The 22118-nt window shown below is 45.9% G+C and overlaps 1 protein-coding gene across 3 annotated transcripts in view; it reads right to left on the reverse strand.

Annotated features, from left to right (window-relative positions):
• Window positions 1-21765, reverse strand: part of PARVG (parvin gamma) — a 65027-nt gene extending 43262 nt beyond the window's left edge. For 2 of the 3 annotated variants that reach the window (XM_069763348.1, XM_069763347.1), the window contains exons 1-6: window positions 21631-21765; window positions 12580-12645; window positions 12116-12180; window positions 8113-8215; window positions 6195-6335; window positions 537-652 (exon numbers count right to left, since the gene is read on the reverse strand). In XM_069763348.1, coding sequence (XP_069619449.1) covers window positions 537-652; window positions 6195-6335; window positions 8113-8215; window positions 12116-12180; window positions 12580-12640 — 486 coding nt within the window. In that variant the 5' untranslated portion in view covers window positions 12641-12645; window positions 21631-21765. The remainder of the gene's footprint in view (window positions 1-536; window positions 653-6194; window positions 6336-8112; window positions 8216-12115; window positions 12181-12579; window positions 12646-21630) is intronic. The other variant, XM_069763349.1, reaches the window with a different exon arrangement.
• Window positions 21766-22118: the final 353 nt, after the last annotated feature.

Below are 22118 nucleotides of genomic sequence, written 5' to 3' on the forward strand. Positions count from 1 at the left end.
GGAGACTAGGACCACCTACATGACTCCTCGGGAGACTGGGACCATGTACGTGTCTCCTCGGGAGACTGGGACCACCTACATGTCTCCTCTGGAGACTGGGACCACCTATAGGACTCCCTGGGAGACTGGGAACACCTATATGACTCCCCGGGAGACTGGGACCACCTACACGACTCCTTGGGAGACTGGGACCACCTACATGACTCCTTGGGAGACTGGGACCACCTACATGACTCTTCGGGAGACTGGGACCACCTACACGACTCCTTGGGAGACTGGGGCCACCTACATGACTCCTTGGGAGACTGGGACCACCTACATGACTCCTTGGGAGACTGGGACCACCTACATGACTCCTTGGGAGACTGAGACCACCTACATGACTCCTCGGGAGACTAGGACCACCTACATGATTCTTAACAGATTAGTTTTCGAGGTTAGTTTGCGGAGTAGCCTCACCACCCCCTCTTTTCATTGGTCCGATTTCTTTAGCAGATATCATCCAGTATCTTGGAAAAGTAGTAATGTTGACTTACCTCCACAACGATGACTTCTACAGACACATTGGGAGGAAGAGGCAGGTCTGGCCGAAAATGACGGGCGAGGGCAACAAGCAGATGTAATGTGGCAAGGAGGTCTTTGCTGTGGATCGCTGGAAGAAAGAAATATATGTCGATCACCTGTACACCTGTTTGGGGTGATAATAAGAGCACTAGTACGATCTATAGGTATGGATGAAGAAAATTCAGAATTCATCAAATGGCTTGTTTACAAGCACCATAAAGAGGTTCTCCATTTTAGACAATCCCTACTCATTAGAACGGTCCCTTTACAATAAGTGCTCACAGAAGAGTCTCTGTTGAAAATCCCACCGATCAGGTGTGATCGGTAAGTAGAGCTGGCTGTAAAAGTATAATTTTCCCACAGTGCCACCACTGGAGGAATTAGGTATTACATGCTTCCAAAACAAATCAATTGCTCTGTGTGATGCCGTGTGGTATGGGTCCTCCAGAGCGAAAGACGCTCTTTGTAACTGGTCTCCACCTTGGCCAAAAATTGAGGATCCTGAATAAAAGATCACTCTGTATTAACTCAGTTGCAGTAACAGATTGGTGTGAAATTGCATAAAGATCTCTCATGACCTCCTAAGATCCCACCGGATAGGTGGGAATTTTTGCCCCATAATCCCACCCTTTTAAGATCACACCCCCTACACCTTTTCTGTGCCGCCTCTACTGAAGAAATTTTCCAAAAAGTGACACTTTCCGGGAAAATTTTGTGGAGCTGGTAGAGTTGCCAACTCTTCTGGAAGTCCTGAAGGTGTCCCCTTTTTTTCTGGGAATCTCTTGTTTCAGGAGAAGTTGTATGTGTGGTTAAAAGTTCAGGTAACTTTTGGATTTAGGATATTTTGGATTCTGAGGAACTGCTCCTGCCCAAAAACACCATCTAGTAATCAACACAAAGAGCTGAAGGCTCCATTGAGGCCAGGGATGAAATTCCGAGGACTTATTGCACTAGGTCCCTCTGGCCCCATATGAAGAGACCATTAGAGTCCGGTCATAGATTTTGCACTGGGGACTCTGGATGAGATGGTGGGAGGTGCGGTGCCTTAATATTTGTTTAGCTAGATGGATGATATTTTTGTCTTTCTTTCACAATATTTTTGAGTCGAGATTTGCTTGGGGCTGACGACGAGGCTGCTCGGTTGTCAGGGAAACTATAATTATCCTCTGCTCTATTGTATAATATCCCATGCTCTTTTTTTTCTGCCCGGTTTGATGTGACGGCGCGGCGTTCACATTACTGGGTGAAGTGAGCCATCTGTTGATCTGGATTTTGATTCATCCTTCATATGTCTTTCCTCAGTTACATGTTCATTTCTTCTAGTCTGGAGTTGGCCGACAACATTTCACAAAGATGTTTGCCGTCCGACCGGTCTCACTCCCAGGAAAATAGGAAACTTACAGAAGAGTCCCGCAGGACCAACTTCCCGCCACTTAGGGTCATTTGCAGAGGGCACAAGGAGAAGATGGAGCTCTACTCCCGAACTCAAGCAACTTAGGCGGAGAGGTCTACATGTGATATAAGGTAGGCAGGCAATTTAGTCATGGCCCAGGTTACTTAAGAGACAACTTCGCGCCACTCTGGGTCAGTACCAGCTTGAGCACAACTCCCCCAACACAAGACAGTTGGGCGTAGATGTCTGCATGAGGGATAGAGTAAGAGTGGAAAACGATCTACGAATAAACCTGCTGCATTGCTGGTCAAGAAGATATGCAATGTTGATGATGGTGTTGAACAAAGAGCAGTTTTATTAATCTACGCGTTTCACAGTTGAACAAACTCCTTCATCAGGAAAAAAAAACAACTTCTCGCCACTGAGGGTCAATCGCAGAGGGCACATATAGCAGGTGGAGCTCTACTCCAAAACACAGGTGGCTTGGGCAGAGATGTCTGCATGAGGTATAGAGTAGGCAGGCACTGTTGTCATGGCCGAGGTTACATAAGGGACAACTTTTCGCCACTCAGGGTCAGTCACAGAGGGCACAAAAAGCAGCTGTTGCTCTATTCCCCAAACACAAGTCATTTGGGCAGAGATGTCTCCATGACGGGCACCGTAATTATGGCCTAGGTTACTTGAGGGCCAACCAATCATTCAGGGTCAGTTGCAGAGGACGCAAGAAGCAGATTGGAAGTGGAGCTCTACACAATCCTACAACTTGTAGTTGAGGGACAGACACTCCATGTTACACGGTCTGCAGCCTCAGACTGCTTCCGAGGAGATGAGACTGTCTGTGTGACCTTCCCTGCTGGGAGGTTTTAGCTGTCCATAAGGAGGATGATGAGTGGCGCCCTAGGTAAGAGCTACCAACGTCGTGAGTCAGGAACTATGGAAGAGTACAAACCCGTGGGTCAATTCCCAGTTCAACGCCCAACTAGCAAATATCCACAATAGGAATCACCATCCATCAAGTGGGGGTCCCCTACATGCCCTAACAGAGGCTCATACCTTGGTTTCGTTAGCAAGTTAGAACCAACATTCACAGGCTGATAGGAAGATAAAGGAAGACCCCCTATCTTTTGTTTGCATTGAGCTAATTTAAAAGCCCAAATCAGAGTTTTCAACAATCCTGGATGTAAGAGCTGGGAGAGTGGCTGTCAATCATAACCATCCTGAAGAAGTTCTTCCTACAACATTTCAGGTACATGATAATACAAGACGGGGGTCCACAAAAAGTGGTTAAAGTTGTGTGTGCCTCACCAGCACCTCATTTTTTAAAATAGGTCACAAAGGGGTGGACCTTAAGTAAATAAGTGTGCTCTTCTGAGGTTCAGTGGCTCCTCATGGGTGTGGCTTCAAATGTACAATAAATGGATTTTAAGATGTTAAATAGGTGTGGTAATATCATGGGGCCAAATATCAATGTTGACTGTTATACCCTCATCCCTCTATATTATACCCTCCGTGCCCATTTTCTTCTTTAAATTATACATTTACATTGCTGCTGACAAGTAGGCAATAATCTATAGGGTTTCCCCATATAGGCGATAGTACCGGCAAGCTTCTTCCGAATTCACATTGACCGTTTAGTGCCCGGCCTACTGTTCTCTTCTCTGGGGCTGATTTATTTAAAAAAAAAATGTAAATTGCTAAAATATTTAAAGGTCTAAAACCACAGGGCCCCTTTAATTAGAAATTATGTAAATGTTGGAAAGGAAATAACAAGGGCCTGGTGGGAGTCAGAGTTGTTTTTTTTACTTAAGTATCTGCCAATGTATGCTGTAAAATCCAAGAAATATACAGAATTTTTACCTCCTGGTCTCTGTTTATTTCCGATATCATTTTAATGTACCGTTTTTTCTGGCAGGGACCATCTTGCCATACGTGCGCCAGCAATTAACGTGAGTTTATGTGGGCATCTGCTGGGATCCAATTTACTGGGAGTTACTATTAAATATTATTACTGCCATGAAGCTTTTTAGCCCCGTAAATGGAGAATTGTGAAGCTCTAAAGGCGGTAAAATGTCCATTTGATGTTTCTCGTCCATTTACGGCTTTTACCGTTCAATAGTCAAGGAAAGTACAAACAGTTCTACCTCCGTAATAACATATCTCAGACATTTCTCAGCTCTGCTTCCAAAGCAATTTACATAGAAATCAGCAGCACTTTGGTAAGACGCAGCACACACGTCTTCAAGTCTTCTTTCTTCAGAAATTCAGAAGGTATAAATAGATGACTTATAGTCGGGCTGGGGGAGAGGCTGGTGCTGATAAGGGGAGAGGCTCCTGCTGGTAAGGGCAGTGGCTCCTGCTCAAGAGGGGAGAGGCTCCTGCTGATAGGGGGTAAGGCTCCTGCTGGGTAGGGGGGTGGCTCATGCTCGAGAGGGGAGAGGCTTCTGCTGATGGGGGAGAGGCTCCTGCTGGTAAGGGGGGTGGCTCCTGCTGGTAAGGGGGTGGCTCCTGCTCAAGAGGGGAGAAGCTCCTGCTGGTAAGGGGGGTGGCTCATGCTCGAGAGGGGAGAGGCTCCTGCTGATGGGGGGAGAGGCTCCTGCTGGTAAGGGGGGTGGCTCCTGCTCGAGAGGGGAGAGGCTCCTGCTGATGGGAGGAGAGGCTCCTGCTGGTAAGGGGGTGGCTCCTGCTGGTGAGGAGGGTGACTCCTGCTCGAGAGGGAAGACACTCCTGCTGATGGGGGGAGAGAGGCTCCTGCTCGTAAGGGAAGTGGCTCCTGCTCGAGAGGGGAGAGGCTCCTGCTGGTAAGGGGGTGGCTCCTCCTGGTGAGGGATGTGGCTCTTGCTCAAGAGGGAAATCACTCCTGCTGACAGTGGGAGAGGCTCCTGCTGATAAGGGGACAGGCTCCTGCTGATGTGGGGAGAGGCTCCTGCTGGTAAGGGGAGAGGCTACTACTGGTAAGGGGAGGAGAGGGGAGAAGCTCCTGCTGGAGGGGGGAGAGGCTCCTGCTGATGGGGGGAGTGGCTCCTGCTGGTAAGGGGAGTGGCGCCTGCTGGTAAGGGGAGAGGCTCCTGCTGGTAAGTAGAGTGGCTCATGCTTGAGGGGAGAGAGGCTCTTGCTTGAGAGAGAGAGGTTCCTGCTGATGGGGGAGTGGCTCCTGCTGGTAAGTGGAGTGGCTCCTGCTGGTAAGGGGAGTGGCTCCTGCTTAAGAGGGAAGAGGCTCCTGCTGGTGAGGGGAGAGGCTTCTGCTGGTGAGGGGAGAGGCTCCTGCTGGTAAGGGTAGTGGTTCCTGCTCGAGAGGGAAGAGGCTCCTGCTGATGGGGGAGAGGCTGCTGCTGGAGAGGAGAGAGGGTCCTGCTGAAGGTCAAATTTGTATACAAATACAATAAACACATGTATTTATATGTAAATTATGGGCGTTAATTCATACTTGCCAAACATGCACTCTACATGTAGAGTTATCCATTTTTGGTTGGTGGCAAATTTTAGCCAAAGACATGCCCACTTTTTTTTAAGCCGCACATTACACTCCTGGCTTCCCTTGAATGAAGACACTTTCCAAAGTAGCAGGTAAGACAATTCCCAGGATATTTGCTGACTTCTCTGAAACTTTAGGAAGTCTCCCCTTATTTCAGGTGGCTTCTGTTTGTTCCGGGTGTGTTGTCAGGTCTACGATAGTAGGTACAGTAGTGCTATGGGAGTGACAGGAGCACACTCCGGAAGAACAATAGATCGTGCAAGAGCAGAGAAATATTTTATAGGGGTTTTCCGTGACTTCTGATATTGATGGCCGAACCAATGCTTTCACCAATCATTCAGAAGACAACCACATCACCCCGATGATCAGTTTGCCGGTGGCTACATACACATTAGAGTATTGGCCAAACCTTTTGAGATCCGCAGGTTCAGCCAGGAAGTCTGTGCTTACAGGTTCCTAATACCTACTGTCGGCCATATTTACTGCCATGTAACTGCTTTTTTTGTCACCCGGTCACCAAAACAATCCTCCATTCCTGGCAACAGTGACAAAAATGTATCTGCCCATCAGGGATGTGTCAGACGGACCAGTGCCATCAACCCACCCGGTTCCTTAACATACTGACTTGGAACTGTAGGGCAAAACTTCTTTAACTGGGGAGGAAGTAGCTATCTTCTCCAACTCGCATTTCCAAGGAATTCAACACAGTGACTGCTTGGGATATAAATGCATAAAAAAGAAAGCCATTTTTTGATTGGTACCTACAGCTCACATCCCACTTCGGCTGGCTTTCCACCAGATGCAGACATGAGGACATGGCTTCCAGTATCACTCCGAGCTTCCGTTTCTGGTTGATAGCAGTTAATGTGATTTCTTCCACTTCTATCTTGACGTTTGCCATTTTTTCTGCGAGAAGGAAATAAATTGTCAGATTTCCTATTTGCAGCTCCCCTTTATTATGAATGAGGCTGAGCTGCAATACCAGACACAACCCACGGACCAGAGTGGTGCTCTAGATTGGTGGGGGTTCTTGGTGGCAAAATTGGCGTGGTAGCGTTCCATCGTGAGGATGGTACCCCAAAAATTGTGACTTCTGTTGGGTTTTGGGCTGGTGAGGTTTTGGGGCTCTTTAAGGGTGGGATCAATGGTAGCTGCTGGGGGTAATGATGGGAAATTGCGAAATGGTGGTGGTTGATCACTAGGCAAGGCCGCCATCCGAAAAGAGTATCTTGGTCTTATTTTATTGAGAGCAGGGTAAGGGGCACATCGGAAAAATGTAGCCAGCTTCTACAATACCAGAGTCAGGTAAGATGTAGGAGAGTGGTCTAGCTGTTATTACTGCTCCCTTATTACACTGAATTTCTGAGTTTCAACCCTACAGGAGGAGCTTCTACATAGACTTTGTATGTTCCATTCATGATACCCAAACTGGTCCTTCCTCTAGTCCCCCTTAGACCTCAATCAAAGACCTCCTATCCGCTAAACTTTTCCTTGCTCTGCACTAATGAGGGGTAAAAAACCCGAAACAGCAACCTAGAGTTAAGTGTCTTCCTTTTGGTTTGGCCAAGCATCCTTAGTCACATTGCAAAAATCCAATAGGTGGCGCTAAAAAGTTTGTTGTTTTTTTACTCCTAGAAGATAACTAATTTGCATATTTATTTCCCAGGGAGCAATGCCTGTCTTCTAAGTCTCTATAAGGAGTAACAGTATTCCCCTAGACTTCCTTTGTTGGTGACATGAGTTTCTTTCAACTTTCCCAAAACAGATCACTTCAATTGCTATCTGAAACATTGGCCGCGTAGAGAAATTAAAATCTAGGATTCTGAGCCACACTGGGAATAACGACGTCTGTGTATAGTGTTACAGTTTGAGAGCCCGATACATTATTGCATTTGTGCCTATTTTAGTTTCTAGCTTTTGGGGGGGGGTTTTTGCATTTTTTATTTGCACCAAAAAATTGTAATTTGGGCCTTTCTAAGTATATTTTATACATGTTCCCTTTATTTTTTTAAGTTATTTTTTTGTCCTTTATGCTTGCCACTGGGGTTTTGTCTTCCAAATGTATAAAAAATAAAATAAAAAAAAAATCACAAAAACTTTTTGCAAATGTACTCCAGTTTTGCCTCATACTTACCCCAGTGTTGATTTTTTTTGCAAGCCTAAAATTTTTGTGAACGTTTTGTGACATTTTTTTTAATGCAACTTTCTGCTCTAAAAAGGCATAAAACAAGATAAAAGGCAAAAATAAAGAGCATTTTTCTTGATATTTTGAGCAAAATTCTGCAAGCAAGTGTTCTATTTTGAAGAATTGTTTTTGGGGGATGAAAAAAGGCAAAAAAATAAATAAATAAAAAAATAATTTAAAAAAAAAAAAAGCAATCTTATTGGATTGGATCCTTGGTCTGTGAGGGTTATATAAAGTGTAAGGGAGAGAGAGGAGTTAAAATCCCGGCAAAAATACATCTTCCGAGGCGCCAGATAGACGGTAAAATTAAAAATGAAGCTTTCGCTGGCAAGAAAAGCCTCTCGTAGATTGTGTTTGACACATAGCGAGCGTACTTAGCATTCTACATGGTAAACAACTTGAAAAACGGAATCGCGGCCAACTCCTTCATTTAATCTATATCAACAGCTTGAGCACTTGATTTCTGGCAGACAATAAGACGGTATAAAAATATCTTACGCAAAAGGTGATGAAGAATTAAACCATCGAAGAGGTCCTCTTCCAGGCTCTTCACCACGATATGTTCCTGCTGTAACTCATTGTTGATCCAGTCGATCAGGAACTGACGTGTAGAAGAAGAAAGTCAATATAAGTCAATGAGAAAAGTGATCTTCAGACCCGTCACACTGCATAACATCTGTGTCTACTTTGCCAGAAAGTCTACAACATTTTTGGCAGAGTAGGACACATCTTCTGCAAAGTTTGGGTCTGGATAGTAGATTTTTACTTCTTTCAGACTTTACATTCTTATGACGTGACTGGCGACTGCAAAAACTAAGGAATTTTATCATTTAAAGAAATCTGTCGCCAACCATAAAGATCTCATTTTATTTTACTTGGTGTGAATGCCTCTGTTCTCCTGAATCCGGCTTTGTTTTTCATTTGATTCTGCGCCCTTCCGTTGCGGAGATATGGCCTCATTTTCCCTGTATGCAAATCTAGTCATTTGTAGCCAACTAGGCGTGTCCTTCAAGAAGACACCCAGTTGCCTTAAAATGCTAGATTTCTATACAGGTGGAAGGTTGAATTTGGAAGTTTGGTTATAAAGAATTTTTAGTTCTTTTTCGACTGTATCCATACATTCAACACGGGACTGGATAGGGTAGACAGGGGGATTTTTTAAGATAAAGTCAAGAGCCTGATTAACGTCATATAATTTTGGAGAACTATTGTCTAAGTCTTCCAAACATAAAATAGACAAGTGTTCTTGGAAGTTAAAAGTGTGTTATGTGTTGGGAAAACAACGGAATGATCTTGAGTAGTCTGATCTGCATCGTTGTTCCAAAGATGTCTCTTGATTGTCAGATTGCGGATAAACTGGTTGTCATCAAGGATGGTTGAAAACAGGTCAAAATTTGGATCCGGAATGAAATTAAGTCCATAAGAAAAGTTTATTTTGATCAGACGTAAAAATATGTGATGATAAATTGAGAACGTTGAATTCATTTGCTTAGAATTGAAGATTTCTCCTGTATCGAGTGGTCATTCCTTGAGTTTCCGTCCTCCACATCTCTTGCATTTTTTGGAAAGGTATTTTTGATGATTTGTAATAACGAGAACTAGTGATGAGCGAGTATACTCGTTGCTCGGGTTTTCCAGAGCACGCTCGGGTGGTCTCCAAGTATTTGTTAGTGCTCGGAGACTAAGTTTTCATCCCGGCAGCTGAATGATTTACAGCTACTAGCCAGCTTGATGACATGTGGGGGTTCCATAGAAACCAGGCAACCCCCACATGTACTCAGCCTGGCTAATAGCTGTAAATCATTCAGCTGCCGCGATGAAAACATAGTCTCCGAGCACTAACAAATACTTGGAGACCACCTGAGCATGCTCTGGAAAACCCGAGCAACGAGTACACTCGCTCATTACTAACGAGAACTATTGTAAAAATTGTCGGAATCAGAACCATCAGTGTCAGAAGATCCCTATTACAGAACATTTGAACGATATTACTAACATTAAAATAGTTGGGGTCTTCATGTTTTTTCCGCAGCCAAAAATTTGATTACCGTGCATCATAGACAAGTTTTATCCTTGCAAATTTTCGGTCTCGAAAATTTGAGGAGATGCCTGTTACCCAGAGAAGCATTCTGGATATCTAATCTTGGCACTCGTTTTCACTACAGTCTAAATTTAAGGAGCAAAATTGCATATTATTACTGAGATTAATTGTGTTTTCTTCTTGCTTGTCTCTTTTTCATGAACTTATCCAACCGATTGATTTATTTGCAATTTTTTTCATTTACAATTCCGTTTTTTGTTTTTTATTCATTCCCGTTTTGTACATTTGATTTGCTCACCGGTGTATTTCGGGCCGGCATTTGCTCACTTTGAACAAGCTTTGAAAAAGAACGTTTCGAAACGCGTCGCTTTGCACACCTTTGCCTTGGATGTACTTTTTAACTTTATATGAAATAAAAAAAAATTTTTTTTTACCAGGAGCTGGAACATTTTTCGAATGTTCCTATCTTAAAAAGTAAAAGGGGCTATGGCATTCAACGCAAGTGGTCTTGGAGGTCCTAAAAGTTGGACCTACCAATCCCATATTGAGGGCATACCCTATTAATATGTCATCAGCTCCTCCTGAGTCTTCACATTCTAATATACCAGATGATAAAGCCCAGAGCGCGAGCTCAATCTGAGCAGAACGTGATAGGAAGGTCACATTGAAGTGGCGGAATGGCACATTGAAGGGACGGAAGGTCACATTGAAATGGCGGAATGGCACATTGAAGGGACAAAAGGTCACATTGAAGGGACGGAAGGTCACATTGAAGGGACGGAAGGTCACATTGAAGTGTCGGAAGGTCACATTGAAGTGGCGGAAGGGCACATTGAAGGGACAGAAGGTCACATTGAAGGGACGGAAGGTCACATTGAAGTGGCAGAAGGTCACATTGAAGTGGCAGAAGGGCACACTGAAGGGACAGAAAGTCACATTGAAGGGACGGAAGGTCACATTGAAGTGGCGGAAGGGCACATTGAAGGGAAAGAAGGTCACATTGAAGTGGCGGAAGGTCACACTGAAGGGACGGAAGGTCACATTGAAGTGGCAGAAGGTCACATTGAAGGGACGGAAGGTCACATTGAAGTGGCGGAAGGTCACATTGAAGTGGCGGAAGGGCACATTGAAGTGGCGGAAGGTCACATTGAAGGGATGAAAGGTCACATTGAAGTGGCGGAAGGTCACATTGAAGGGATGGAAGGTCACATTGAAGTGGCAGAATGTCACATTGAAGTGGCGGAAGGTCACATTGAAGAGATTGCATTCTCATTCCCGGCTACTATGAGGATATGAAAGGTCAATCACTTCCCGGATTCATTTACATTTTCATTTCTTATAATCTGCATTGTCCAAATTTTGATTAAACCACAGAACAGAAGTCTGGATAATGAGACGTAGATTATAACATTGTTTTTTAAGCCTCGTGATGGAGCAAAAGTTGCAATCCGAAGGCGTTGTGCGGAATCACATCTTCATCACAGACCCTGAATGAATATGCGGCGTACCTATCAAATTATTTGGCGCTCCTGCAGTCACTTGGTTTGCCGCCGTATGGTGCCTCCATGTAGTAGACCATAATTTTGCCATTCATGTATTGTGCGACAAGTACATAATGGGTCTTTAAGGAGTAACCCTGCCTGGTGATGACCTGGATTTGTCCCGACTACTTCTTCAGCCTAGTCTGCTATCAATTGTCAGACTGTCTATCCTGGGAAAAGCTATATGGGTAAGAAAGGAGTAAATTCCGAACCTATGTGCAGAGGTTAAAGGGCTTCCTCACCTCCCCCCCCAAAAAAACTTTTCCCCAATCAATAGAATAGGTGATAACTTGATGATCGCTGAGGTTCCAGAGATCCTAAGATTGAGGCTCAAGCTTAGATGCGTATGCTCAACTTTCGTCTCATTCATTGTCAACGGCACTTCCGAAAAAAAGCTCAGTGCAGCATTTGGCTTTCTCTATCACGCCCGTAGACAATGAATGGAGCATAGATTGGGGATGCCCACCTATGCTGCGTTCAAGACTGGGCTGCAGAACATCAATCTTAGGCTATCTGGAGCCTCAGTGATCGAATCTCATGTTTATGGCCAGTTTTATACTTTGTGTATCAAGCTGTACCAACTTAACTCCAGTCTCCTGGAACTGGTCTCTGCCTTGCTGCCAACACTCACTGTAATACTACGCCCCCTGGTCCAACCAATAGGGTGAGATAATAACTGAGTTCAATGATCCACTGCTCCTCCTAGTGGTTCTCTAAAATAACCGTTATTTCAATCTGGGTGGAGCTTAAATAAATCCCACCCAAAAGTGGGCAGGTCTATATGTTTTGCAGTTGGTTTTAAACAGTCCCAGGGGAGGGGCTTAAATATCCCAAGTATGCAAAATATCACACAAGCTGTGATCTAAATACTGAATATACAATATACATACACGACACATACGTAAATTACACAACCTACCGTCTTCAGCTCCTGAAGCTTTGCATCGTTCTCCGAGGTGGGCTGCAAAATCTTTCGTGCTTCACCTACCCGAAGATAAGATTTTAACGACTGTGGTGATCAACATGTCTTCCAAGGTAGATCTAGGCTCATTTTACTAAAGGTTCCATTACATAAACTAATAAGTACAAAATTTTCCAGCCTCCTTAACTTAACGCCTTAAGCCTTCCCCTTCATCATGTAACCAATCATTTCATTCACCAAACCCTCTTTAATGTTTCCAAGCTCCGCCCACTAGACTTGGCCACAAATAGACACGCCTCTTGGACTTTTTGTACTTTACCAAAAAGCAGCTATTAGTGAGATGCTAAAATAAGCATAAAAAAATTGATAAAATTGATCATTTAATCATTTATATATTATATATTATAAATTAAAACAGACTTTGATTCATAAAACAGTGATGGGTGCCCTTTAAATATTACCTATGGGTGCTTCATCGAAAATAGTTTCCTGGGAGCTTCCATACTGATTTACTGAGTCCATTTGGTCTATGGAAAAAGAATGTTAGAATCATCTCTACTGCAATCTTTTTCAAGCCACATTTAAAAGGGGGTCATATATTAAAAATGTGTGCAACATTTAGAATGAGTGGCCCAATTAGCCAAGTTTTCAGCTCAGGGAGGGTCAATAGGAAATCCAGACATTTAGTTCCGGGCTCGACAGTTAAGAGGAAGCACAAGTTTTGAGGGGTTCTGTGGGAGTGGAGAAATACGATGAGGGGGAGTCAGCAACAAGGGATATAAAAGATGGATGAGGCTCTGTGGAGCAATGGGGAACTCAAAGTGGTAGAGTAGAAAATGTGGCTGTAGTGTACAGGGGATAGAAAGTGACAGGGTCCTGTGATGTACCGGTCAATTTCTTTTCCCTAAGGAAACGTGTTTGGGCCCCAAATTCATCAGGTCTGTCACGGCCTTTTGACTACGAATACTACTCTGATAGCCGTCCAGCAGACAACCCCTTTTGAATTAAGACTATGAGATAATACACAAAGCTAAAAATACATGACTTTAACTAGTAAGCCCCTTTCTCTTACCAAAAGGAGCACATTAAAAGGGTTCTCAACTTTTAAAAATCACTTTTTGTCAGAGAAAAAAAAAAAAAGTAGACTCATAGTGATCACTTTATAATTCACTGGAGAACCTGGTAGCAAGTGTTTAATTCTTCTGCAGCACTCCCACAGGTCAGAAGAGGTATTACATTGCACTATTGAAATCAATGGACTGTGTAATGCACGAACAAGTAGGGGCTTCCACAGTGAGATACACTCTTTACAGGCACTCTTCACTCTGGCTAACATATAAAGGTCCTGAATGGAAGTAATTACCTCTCTTTAGGGCAGTGAGAAACTCTCTTTAGCAGGTTCATAACGATCGCGGATGCAGAGGGTGGGGGACCTGCCGACTCCAGTATATATATATATATATATACATACATACACACACACACACACACAACAGTATGGGGCCCAGAATAAGGGACATACAGTATATACCAGGTGTTAGGGGTCGAGCTCCCGCTTCTGCACAGGGGGAATCTCGGGCCGCTTCTGCTGCGGTCTCCCATTCCTCTCCTGCCGCAGGTAAACCTGCTCAGCAGAGACGTCGGTCCTTGCGTCTGGCTCAGTCTCACTCTGTGCTTAGGCTTGCTGTTGCTTCTCCAGCTTTTGCCATTAAAGCCAGTGCTGGGCAGCAGCGAGCGGACACTTTTGGGACTAAGTCCTCCTTTTTCCCTTCTGAGCATGCCCAGGGTGAGATCTCCCGTTGGAGATCAAGGGTCACATGCTCAGATGCTGCAGTGTTTCCCATTGGTCCTCCTGGCAGGTCCTGAAAGGGCTAACTTCTGTGGCAGCTGCCCATTGGTCCTTTTTTGGAAGGTCCTGAAAGTACTACAGCTATATAAGCTTCGCATGACCGCACGGCCATGCGCTAGTGTACAATTGCATACGTGTGTTTGTTGTGAGTGCAAGTCGTTCATTAAATACCCCTACCCTATTGTATGACTGTTCGCGTATGGAGTATGGCTGCCATCTAGCGCCTGACTAACCACTCAACGTGTCACACACGTATCAGCGTCTATTGCTGTGACCGCCAGTGCGGCGCCACGTGCCAGTAGTGCGCTTCCTGACTCACGTCTGGGTGCTTAGTGGTGTCTGCCAGCACGGCACAGTTTGCACTTCGGTGCTCTAATTATTATAGTTACCTAACACACCCAGTTGCGGTGTTGTGTCAGCAAGTGGTCTAATCGGACTTCAATCCTGAGTCTTGGGGTTGTGTTCGCTGACTCCTTGCTTGCACACTTTAGTGCGGTATTGCGGACCTGTGGCTTTACCGGGTTCGCTTCCACCGCCATATTATGCTGCCATTTACTAGCAGCAGGTTTTCACCTGCACGGTGGACCCCGGACTGCGAACGCATCTATTACATCTTTCTTGGTGCGTTCCGCCAGTCCTAACAGAACACTAGCGCCAGGGTCTGGCTAGTAAATGGCAGACGATCAGCGTTTACAGCGGTACATCCAGCAGCTGGAGGGAAGGTTGGCGGCTCTAGAGCGTTCAACCTCAGCTGTGGATGTCACTGCTGTCGCTGTTCAGGCTGCAAGTGTAGCCGCAGCCAGTTTGTCCGCTGCCACCTCTGCCCTGACTTTATCCCGTCTCCCGCTTCCTGACAAGTTTGCTGGTGACAGTAAACAATGTCGCGGATTCGTGAGCCAGTGCTCCATACACCTCGAGCTCCTGGCGGCGCGTTTCCCTACGGAACGGGCGAAAGTGGGATTTATTTTATCTCTCTTGTCGGGCAGGGCGTTGGAGTGGGCAACGCCACTTTGGGAGCGTGATGACCGTGTGGTACAGAGTGCTCCGCTCTTTCTGGACGCTCTGAAGCAGGTCTTTTTGGGACCCCGTATTACACATGATACCGCGCTCCAGTTATTGACAATTACTCAGGGCTCGTCAGTGGTCAGCCAGTTTGCCATCCAGTTCCGGACTCTAGCCTCGGAGTTAGAGTGGTCGGATAAAGTTCTAATTCCGGTGTTCTGGAGGGGACTGGCAGACCACGTGAAGGACGCCTTAGCCACCAGGGAGATACCCGCCACACTGGAGGAGCTTATTTCTCTATCTACCCGCATCGACCTCCGTTTTCACGAACGAAGGTTAGAGCAGACCCAGTGTAGGCAGAGGTTTAGACTGGCTCCCACCTTCGCCAGACCTCTTGAATCTTCCGTTTTGGCGTCCGACTCCCATGAGGCCATGGAGGTTTCTCGAGCGGGACCTAAGTCTCAGGCCGCTCGAGTACCTGTGGTGTGTAAAAATTGTCTCCAACGAGGACATTACACTAATAAATGTCCACGGCGGTCGGGAAAACGATCGCGTCTAGTAACCTTAGGGGGAGGTTCACTAGACACAGCGGCTTTTTCCTCCAAACTGTCCTTTAAAGGGACAATCCTGTTTGACTCATCCACTCTAACAGTCGAGCTTTGTGTGGACTCAGGAGCAGAGGGAAATTTCATGGCCTCTGCTTTTGCTCTGCGCCACGCTGTACCACTTGTTATGCTCTAAACCTACAACATAATGCACAACTCAAAAAATCATAATCAACATATTTTTTATTAATATTAGAAAAGAAGATACATAACATATACGAAAGGGAAAACAAAAACCAGGTGGAAAAAAGTGTTCCTTATCAGTCTGCCGCATGAGCACTAGGTGCCCATATTGTGTTATCATGCTATCTGATATGCATTTCTCTCACTGCATTTACATTGTGTTGTGACTTATACTACTTTTGTGGATTGATCTATTTTGTCCATTTACTACATCTATGTGTTGCCATTTAATTCAGAGTGCACTGTTTTACACCGTGTTGCCATGTAAACAATTGTACTTGACTATATTACTGACCTGTGCACACGGTTTGAAACTTTGACACTCTGCGTCCGTTATGTGGTGGCCCTTTTTCAGATCTGACAGGCACTAAAAAATACTTTGTGGATGCTAATATAGAAATTTTGTGATATTTATTGGGTACATACCCTTATTTTCATCTGACTTTAGTAGTCTGATTGTATAGTGATATTGGTCCTTTGTGATATCCCGCACACTTTTTTCCACCTGGTTTTTGTTTTCCCTTTCGTATATGTTATGTATCTTCTTTTCTAATATTAATAAAAAATATGTTGATTATGATTTTTTGAGTTGTGCATTATGTTGTAGGTTTAGTTATTCTTTAATGCACGCCATATACTTATTTGTGTATATATGTGTATTCACTTGTTATGCTCGCCAAACCTGTAACTGTTAGAGTTGTGAATGGGTCGACACTTCCACAACAAATCACACACCAGACTGTTCCATTCCCGTTGTCCATGTCCCCTTCCCACCAGGAGATTATTTCCCTTCTAGTCCTTCCGAGGGAATGGATGAGATTTTACTGGGAATACCCTGGCTCCGTTACCACTCCCCACATATTGAGTGGTCCTCAGGGAGAATATTGGGTTGGAGTAAGTCTTGTATGGGCAGGTGTGTGAGTGAGTGTGTACAGGTCTCTGCTACCGAGGTACCCGCAGACCTTTCATCTCTTCCAAGGTGCTATTGGTGCTATGCAGATGTATTCTCTAAAAAGGCAGCAGAGACTCTACCGCCTCATCGCCCCTATGACTGTCCTATTGACCTCTTGCCTGGAGCTGAACCTCCTCGGGGAAGGGTATATCCCCTTTCTCTCCCTGAGACGGAGGCTATGTCTCAATACATCCAGGAGAATTTGGCAAGAGGGTTCATTAGGAAGTCGGTGTCTCCTGCAGGGGCGGGATTCTTCTTCGTACAGAAGAAGAACGGGGAATTACGTCCTTGCATCGATTACAGGGGTCTCAATGCTATCACCATTAAAAATAAGTACCCGTTGCCCCTGATATCGGAGCTCTTTGACAGGCTAAGGGGAGCAAAGATATTCACCAAACTAGATCTGCGGGGTGCCTACAACCTGATTCGCATCCGTGAGGGGGACGAATGGAAAACGGCTTTCAATACCAGGGATGGGCACTATGAGTACCTGGTGATGCCCTTCGGGCTCTGTAATGCCCCAGCCGTTTTTCAGGACTTTGTCAACGATATCTTCCGGGATATGCTTTCCACCTCGGTCGTAGTCTATCTGGATGATATTCTCATCTTCTCTCCAGATATTGACTCCCACCGGAGAGATGTTGGCAGAGTCTTCGAACTCTTACGGGCGAATTCTCTTTATGCAAAGTTGGAGAAGTGTGTGTTTGAGCAGGAGTCTTTACCTTTCCTGGGCTATATCATCTCGGCCCAGGGATTGGCTATGGATCCTGCCAAACTACAGGCTGTGATGGACTGGCAAGAACCCCATTCTCTTAAAGCGGTGCAGCGCTTTATGGGGTTCATAAATTACTATCGCCAGTTCATCCCCCACTTCTCCACTTTGGTAGCTCCCTTGGTATCCCTCACCAAGAAGGGAGCGAATCCCAAATTGTGGTCGGAAGAGGTCTCCAAGGCCTTCACTTCTATAAAGTCCCATTTTGCTAGCGCTCCCATCTTACATCGTCCCGATGTGGATAAGCCATTCCTTATGGAGGTGGATGCCTCATCCGTTGGTGCTGGAACAGTCCTCTATCAAAAGGATGCTCAAGGTCGGAAGCATCCATGCTTCTTCTTCTCAAAGACCTTCACACCAGCGGAGAGAAATTACTCCATCGGGGATAGGGAGTTGCTAGCAATGAAGTTGGCCTTTTCGGAGTGGAGACATCTTTTGGAGGGTGCTCGGTTTCCATTCCAAGTCTTCACGGACCACAAAAATTTGGTCTATTTGGGTACAGCCCAGCGGCTGAATTCTCGTCAGGCCAGATGGTCCTTGTTTTTCTCCCGGTTCCACTTCACTCTACATTATCTCGCCGGGGAGAAGAACATTCGTGCTGACGCTCTCTCTCGCTCCCTTGTGTCAACTGAGGAGGAGGAGCCTCGGCTTATTGTCCCTTCGGAGAGTCTGAGAACCGTAGCTCCGGTTTCGCTTGAGTCTGTGCCTCCGGGCAAGACTTTTGTTCCCATCAATTTGTGACCGGAGGTTCTCTCTTGGGCTCATTCGTCCAGAGTGGGTGGACACTTTGGGGCAAAAAGGACATCTGAGTTGCTGGCGAGAATGTACTGGTGGCCACATATGGTTCGTGACGTCGGAGACTAGGTTCGGGCATGAGTCTCTTGTGCCAAAAATAAGTCTCTCCGTCAACGGCCAGCTGGTTTGTTATACCCTCTGCCGGTGGCAGACAGGCCCTGGGAGATGGTCGGGATGGACTTTGTGGTGGGTTTGCCCAAGTCTCGTGGCTGTACCATCATTTGGGTAATCACCGACCATTTTTCTAAAATGGTGCATTTGGTGCCGCTTCCTCGGCTACCTTCTGCACGGGCCTTGGCAGCGTTGTTTATTAAACACATCTTCCGCCTTCACGGTATGCCAGACAAAATTGTCAGTGATCGGGGTCCCCAGTTTGCGTCTCGGTTCTGGAGAGAGCTTTGTCATCTTCTCAGTATTGAGTTAAATCTCTCTTCGGCATATCATCCCGAGACGAATGGGTTGGTGGAGAGAGCCAACCAGACCTTGGTCACATATCTGCGACATTTTGTCTCTGCTAGGCAAGATGACTGGGCATCTTTGCTACCGTGGGCGGAGTTTGCTCTGAACAATGCTGTAGCTGACTCCACTGGACAGACCCCATTCCTCCTTAACTATGGTCAGCATCCGCGGGTACCTGTGCCCATGCCCGTGTCTTCTGCCGATTCCAGGGTGGCAGACTGGGCTGTGGAGGCACGGGACATTTGGGATCGCACTCAGGATGCCATTCGGGCTTCCAAGGAGAGAATGAGGTCCTCCGCCGACGCACATTGGCGCCCCGCTCCAACCTTTGCTCCTGGCGACTTAGTGTGGCTCTCCGCCCGTAGCATCAGGCTGCGAGTTGAGTCCACTAAGTTTGCTCCTCGCTACTTAGGTCCTTTTAAGGTCCTCGAACAGTTTAATCCTGTGGTTTACCGTCTAGCCCTTCCTCCACGCCTAGGTATCACCGACACCTTTCATGTGTCCCTCCTTAAGCCCGTGTACATGTCCCGGTTTTCTGAGTCATCTACTGGGACGTCGGGTTCGTCTACGGACGATTACGAGGTGAACGCTATCTTGGGGTACAAGGTGGTTCGTGGCAAAAAATTTTATTTGGTGGACTGGAGGGGTTACGGTCCTGAGGATAGATCCTGGGAGCCTGCTGAGCACATTCGGGCTCCGCAGCTCATTGCTGCCTTCGAACGTGGCGAGGCCCAAGGGGGGGTGGGGTGGTGTTAGGGGTCGAGTTCCCGCTTCTGCTGCGGTCTCCCATTCCTCTCCTGCCGCAGGTAAACCTGCTCAGCAGAGACGTCGGTCCTTGCGTCTGGCTCAGTCTCACTCTGTGCTTAGGCTTGCTGTTGCTTCTCCAGCTTTTGCCATTAAAGCCAGTGCTGGGCAGCAGCGAGCGGACGCTTTTGGGACTAAGTCCTCCTTTTTCCCTTCTGAGCATGCCCAGGGTGAGATCTCCCGTTGGAGATCAAGGGTCACATGCTCAGATGCTGCAGTGGTTCCCATTGGTCCTCCTGGCAGGTCCTGAAAGGGCTAACTTCTGTGGCAGCTACCCATTGGTCCTTTTTTGGAAGGTCCTGAAAGTACTACAGCTATATAAGCTTCGCATGACCGCACGGCCATGCGCTAGTGTACAATTGTATACGTGTGTTTGTTGTGAGTGCAAGTCGTTCATTAAATACCCCTACCCTATTGTATGACTGTTCGCGTATGGAGTATGGCTGCTATCTAGCGCCCGACTAACCACTCAACGTGTCACACACGTATCAGCGTCTATTGCTGTGACCGCCAGTTCGGCGCCACGCGCCAGTAGTGCGCTTCCTGACTCACGTCTGGGTGCTTAGTGGTGTCTGCCAGCACGGCACAGTTCGCACTTCGGTGCTCTAATTATTATAGTTACCTAACACACCCAGTTGCGGTGTTGTGTCAGCAAGTGGTCTAATCGGACTTCAATCCTGAGTCTTGGGGTTGTGTTCGCTGACTCCTTGCTTGCACTCTTTAGTGCGGTATTGCGGACCTGTGGCTTTACCGGGTTCGCTTCCACCGCCATATTACGCTGCCATTTACTAGCAGCAGGTTTTCACCTGCACGGTGGACCCCGGACTGCGAACGCATCTATTACATCTTTCTTGGTGCGTTCCGCCAGTCCTAACACCAGGATGTTGTCATGAGTGTGTTACGTCCTCCTGGGAGATATGAGGTTGGAAAATCATTACGTAGTGTGAATCGCAGGTCTTCTATTTAACCTGTGTGTTTCCTGTCCCATATTAAATAGATTTTGTTTCCTTTGGTGCTGAAGAAGTTAACGACCCTTTCTGTGCAGGTTGTAAACATGCAGCTCCATCTCACAGTTGCTCCTGACCTGGTCATTTCCTCTCTCTATAAAATCTGGACAGACCTTCTCCTCCTCACCAGTGAAAGTTTACTTCCTGGTTCCCTGGAGTTACTGTGCTGAGTTGGAGATCATTTTTTGCTGTTTTGGAGTGTATGCTTTCCTCTTTGTACTATTCCCGATTGGTTAGCTCATTCCTACCCTTCCCTGTATACCTCTCTACCTTTTGTGAGCGTTTTGTGTTAGCTGCTTTTTGTTATCTCTGTTTGTCTTACGTGTTTAGACACTAACATTTCTGTCTCAGGCCTCCTGAGGGAGGGAGAGGGGACAGTTTAGGGCAGTGTTCCCCAAGTTCGGTCCTCAAGAACCACCAACGGGTCATGTTTTCAGGATTTCCTTAGTAATGCCCAGGTGAGAACTCCATACTCTAGACAGGCCTCAATTCCATCACCTGGGCCATACTAAGGAAATCCTAAAAACACGACCTGTTGGTGGCTCTTGAGGACTGTAGTTGGGGAACACTGGTTTAGGGTGTAACAGGATAGCTGTAAGGCACGTGGCCCAAACCTCCTCACCATCAGAGGTACCTTTCCCTAATCAGGTGCAGTCACTGAGTGACAGAAGTGGCCAGAATGAGGGACATATACAGCACATACCAGGATGGGAAACACCAGGATGTGCCCAGGATGGGGGACATATACAGTATATACAGAGGTGATATGTACCAGGATGGAAAATATATCAGAAGGGAGGACATTATATATATATAAATATGGTATATATTATAGAATATCAGGATGGAGCCCAAGATAACGGGTACAAGATAAGGGACATTACTACATAATTGGGGAGGGGGTGCAATGTGTATGTCCTTATAGGATTTAGAACACAAACTGTCCATATATCTGATCAACATAAGGGGTGGAAAGGGGCTCAGGTCCAGACCCTGCACAGGGACCCATCTGACTCTAGGTACGCCACTGCCTTTAAGTTATCATCAGTCTATTCTTGGATAAACCTTTCTCGGAATGTCTTACCTCACCAGCCCAAAACGTTTACATCAATCTCAGGTCAAAATCTTTAAGCAGCTGCAACCTCCGCGCCGGAGGCCAAATATCTAGGAAATAAAAATGTGACCCGAATAAAAGCTGCAAGCCGTCACTTCCTCTTCCTGTGCGACAAGTGACAGTGAAAAAAAAAATCGTGTTTGAGGCAAGAACACAAACTTCCCCATTCGGCTGTAAACGAGAAGCACAAATCTGATGTAATGTCTACAGAAAAATGACCAAAAAATAAAGTGAAAATTCCTTTAACCTGACATCAATAGGATTTAAAGAGAGTTGGATTATCAGATATTCCAGATTATCAAATTAGTCATAGAAAAGGATAGAAAAGATCCAGAAGGACAAGCGCGATATAATATGTCATCATTCTAGAAAATGTGGTGGTCTTGGCTCAGACTTCTGCTTTTGGATTTGGGAAATTCCAGATTTTGCTTCAGATCTAATCTGGTAACAAATGTTGG

The sequence above is a fragment of the Ranitomeya imitator genome, chromosome 4, assembly GCF_032444005.1.
Source record: "Ranitomeya imitator isolate aRanImi1 chromosome 4, aRanImi1.pri, whole genome shotgun sequence".
Lineage (NCBI taxonomy): Eukaryota > Metazoa > Chordata > Amphibia > Anura > Dendrobatidae > Ranitomeya > Ranitomeya imitator.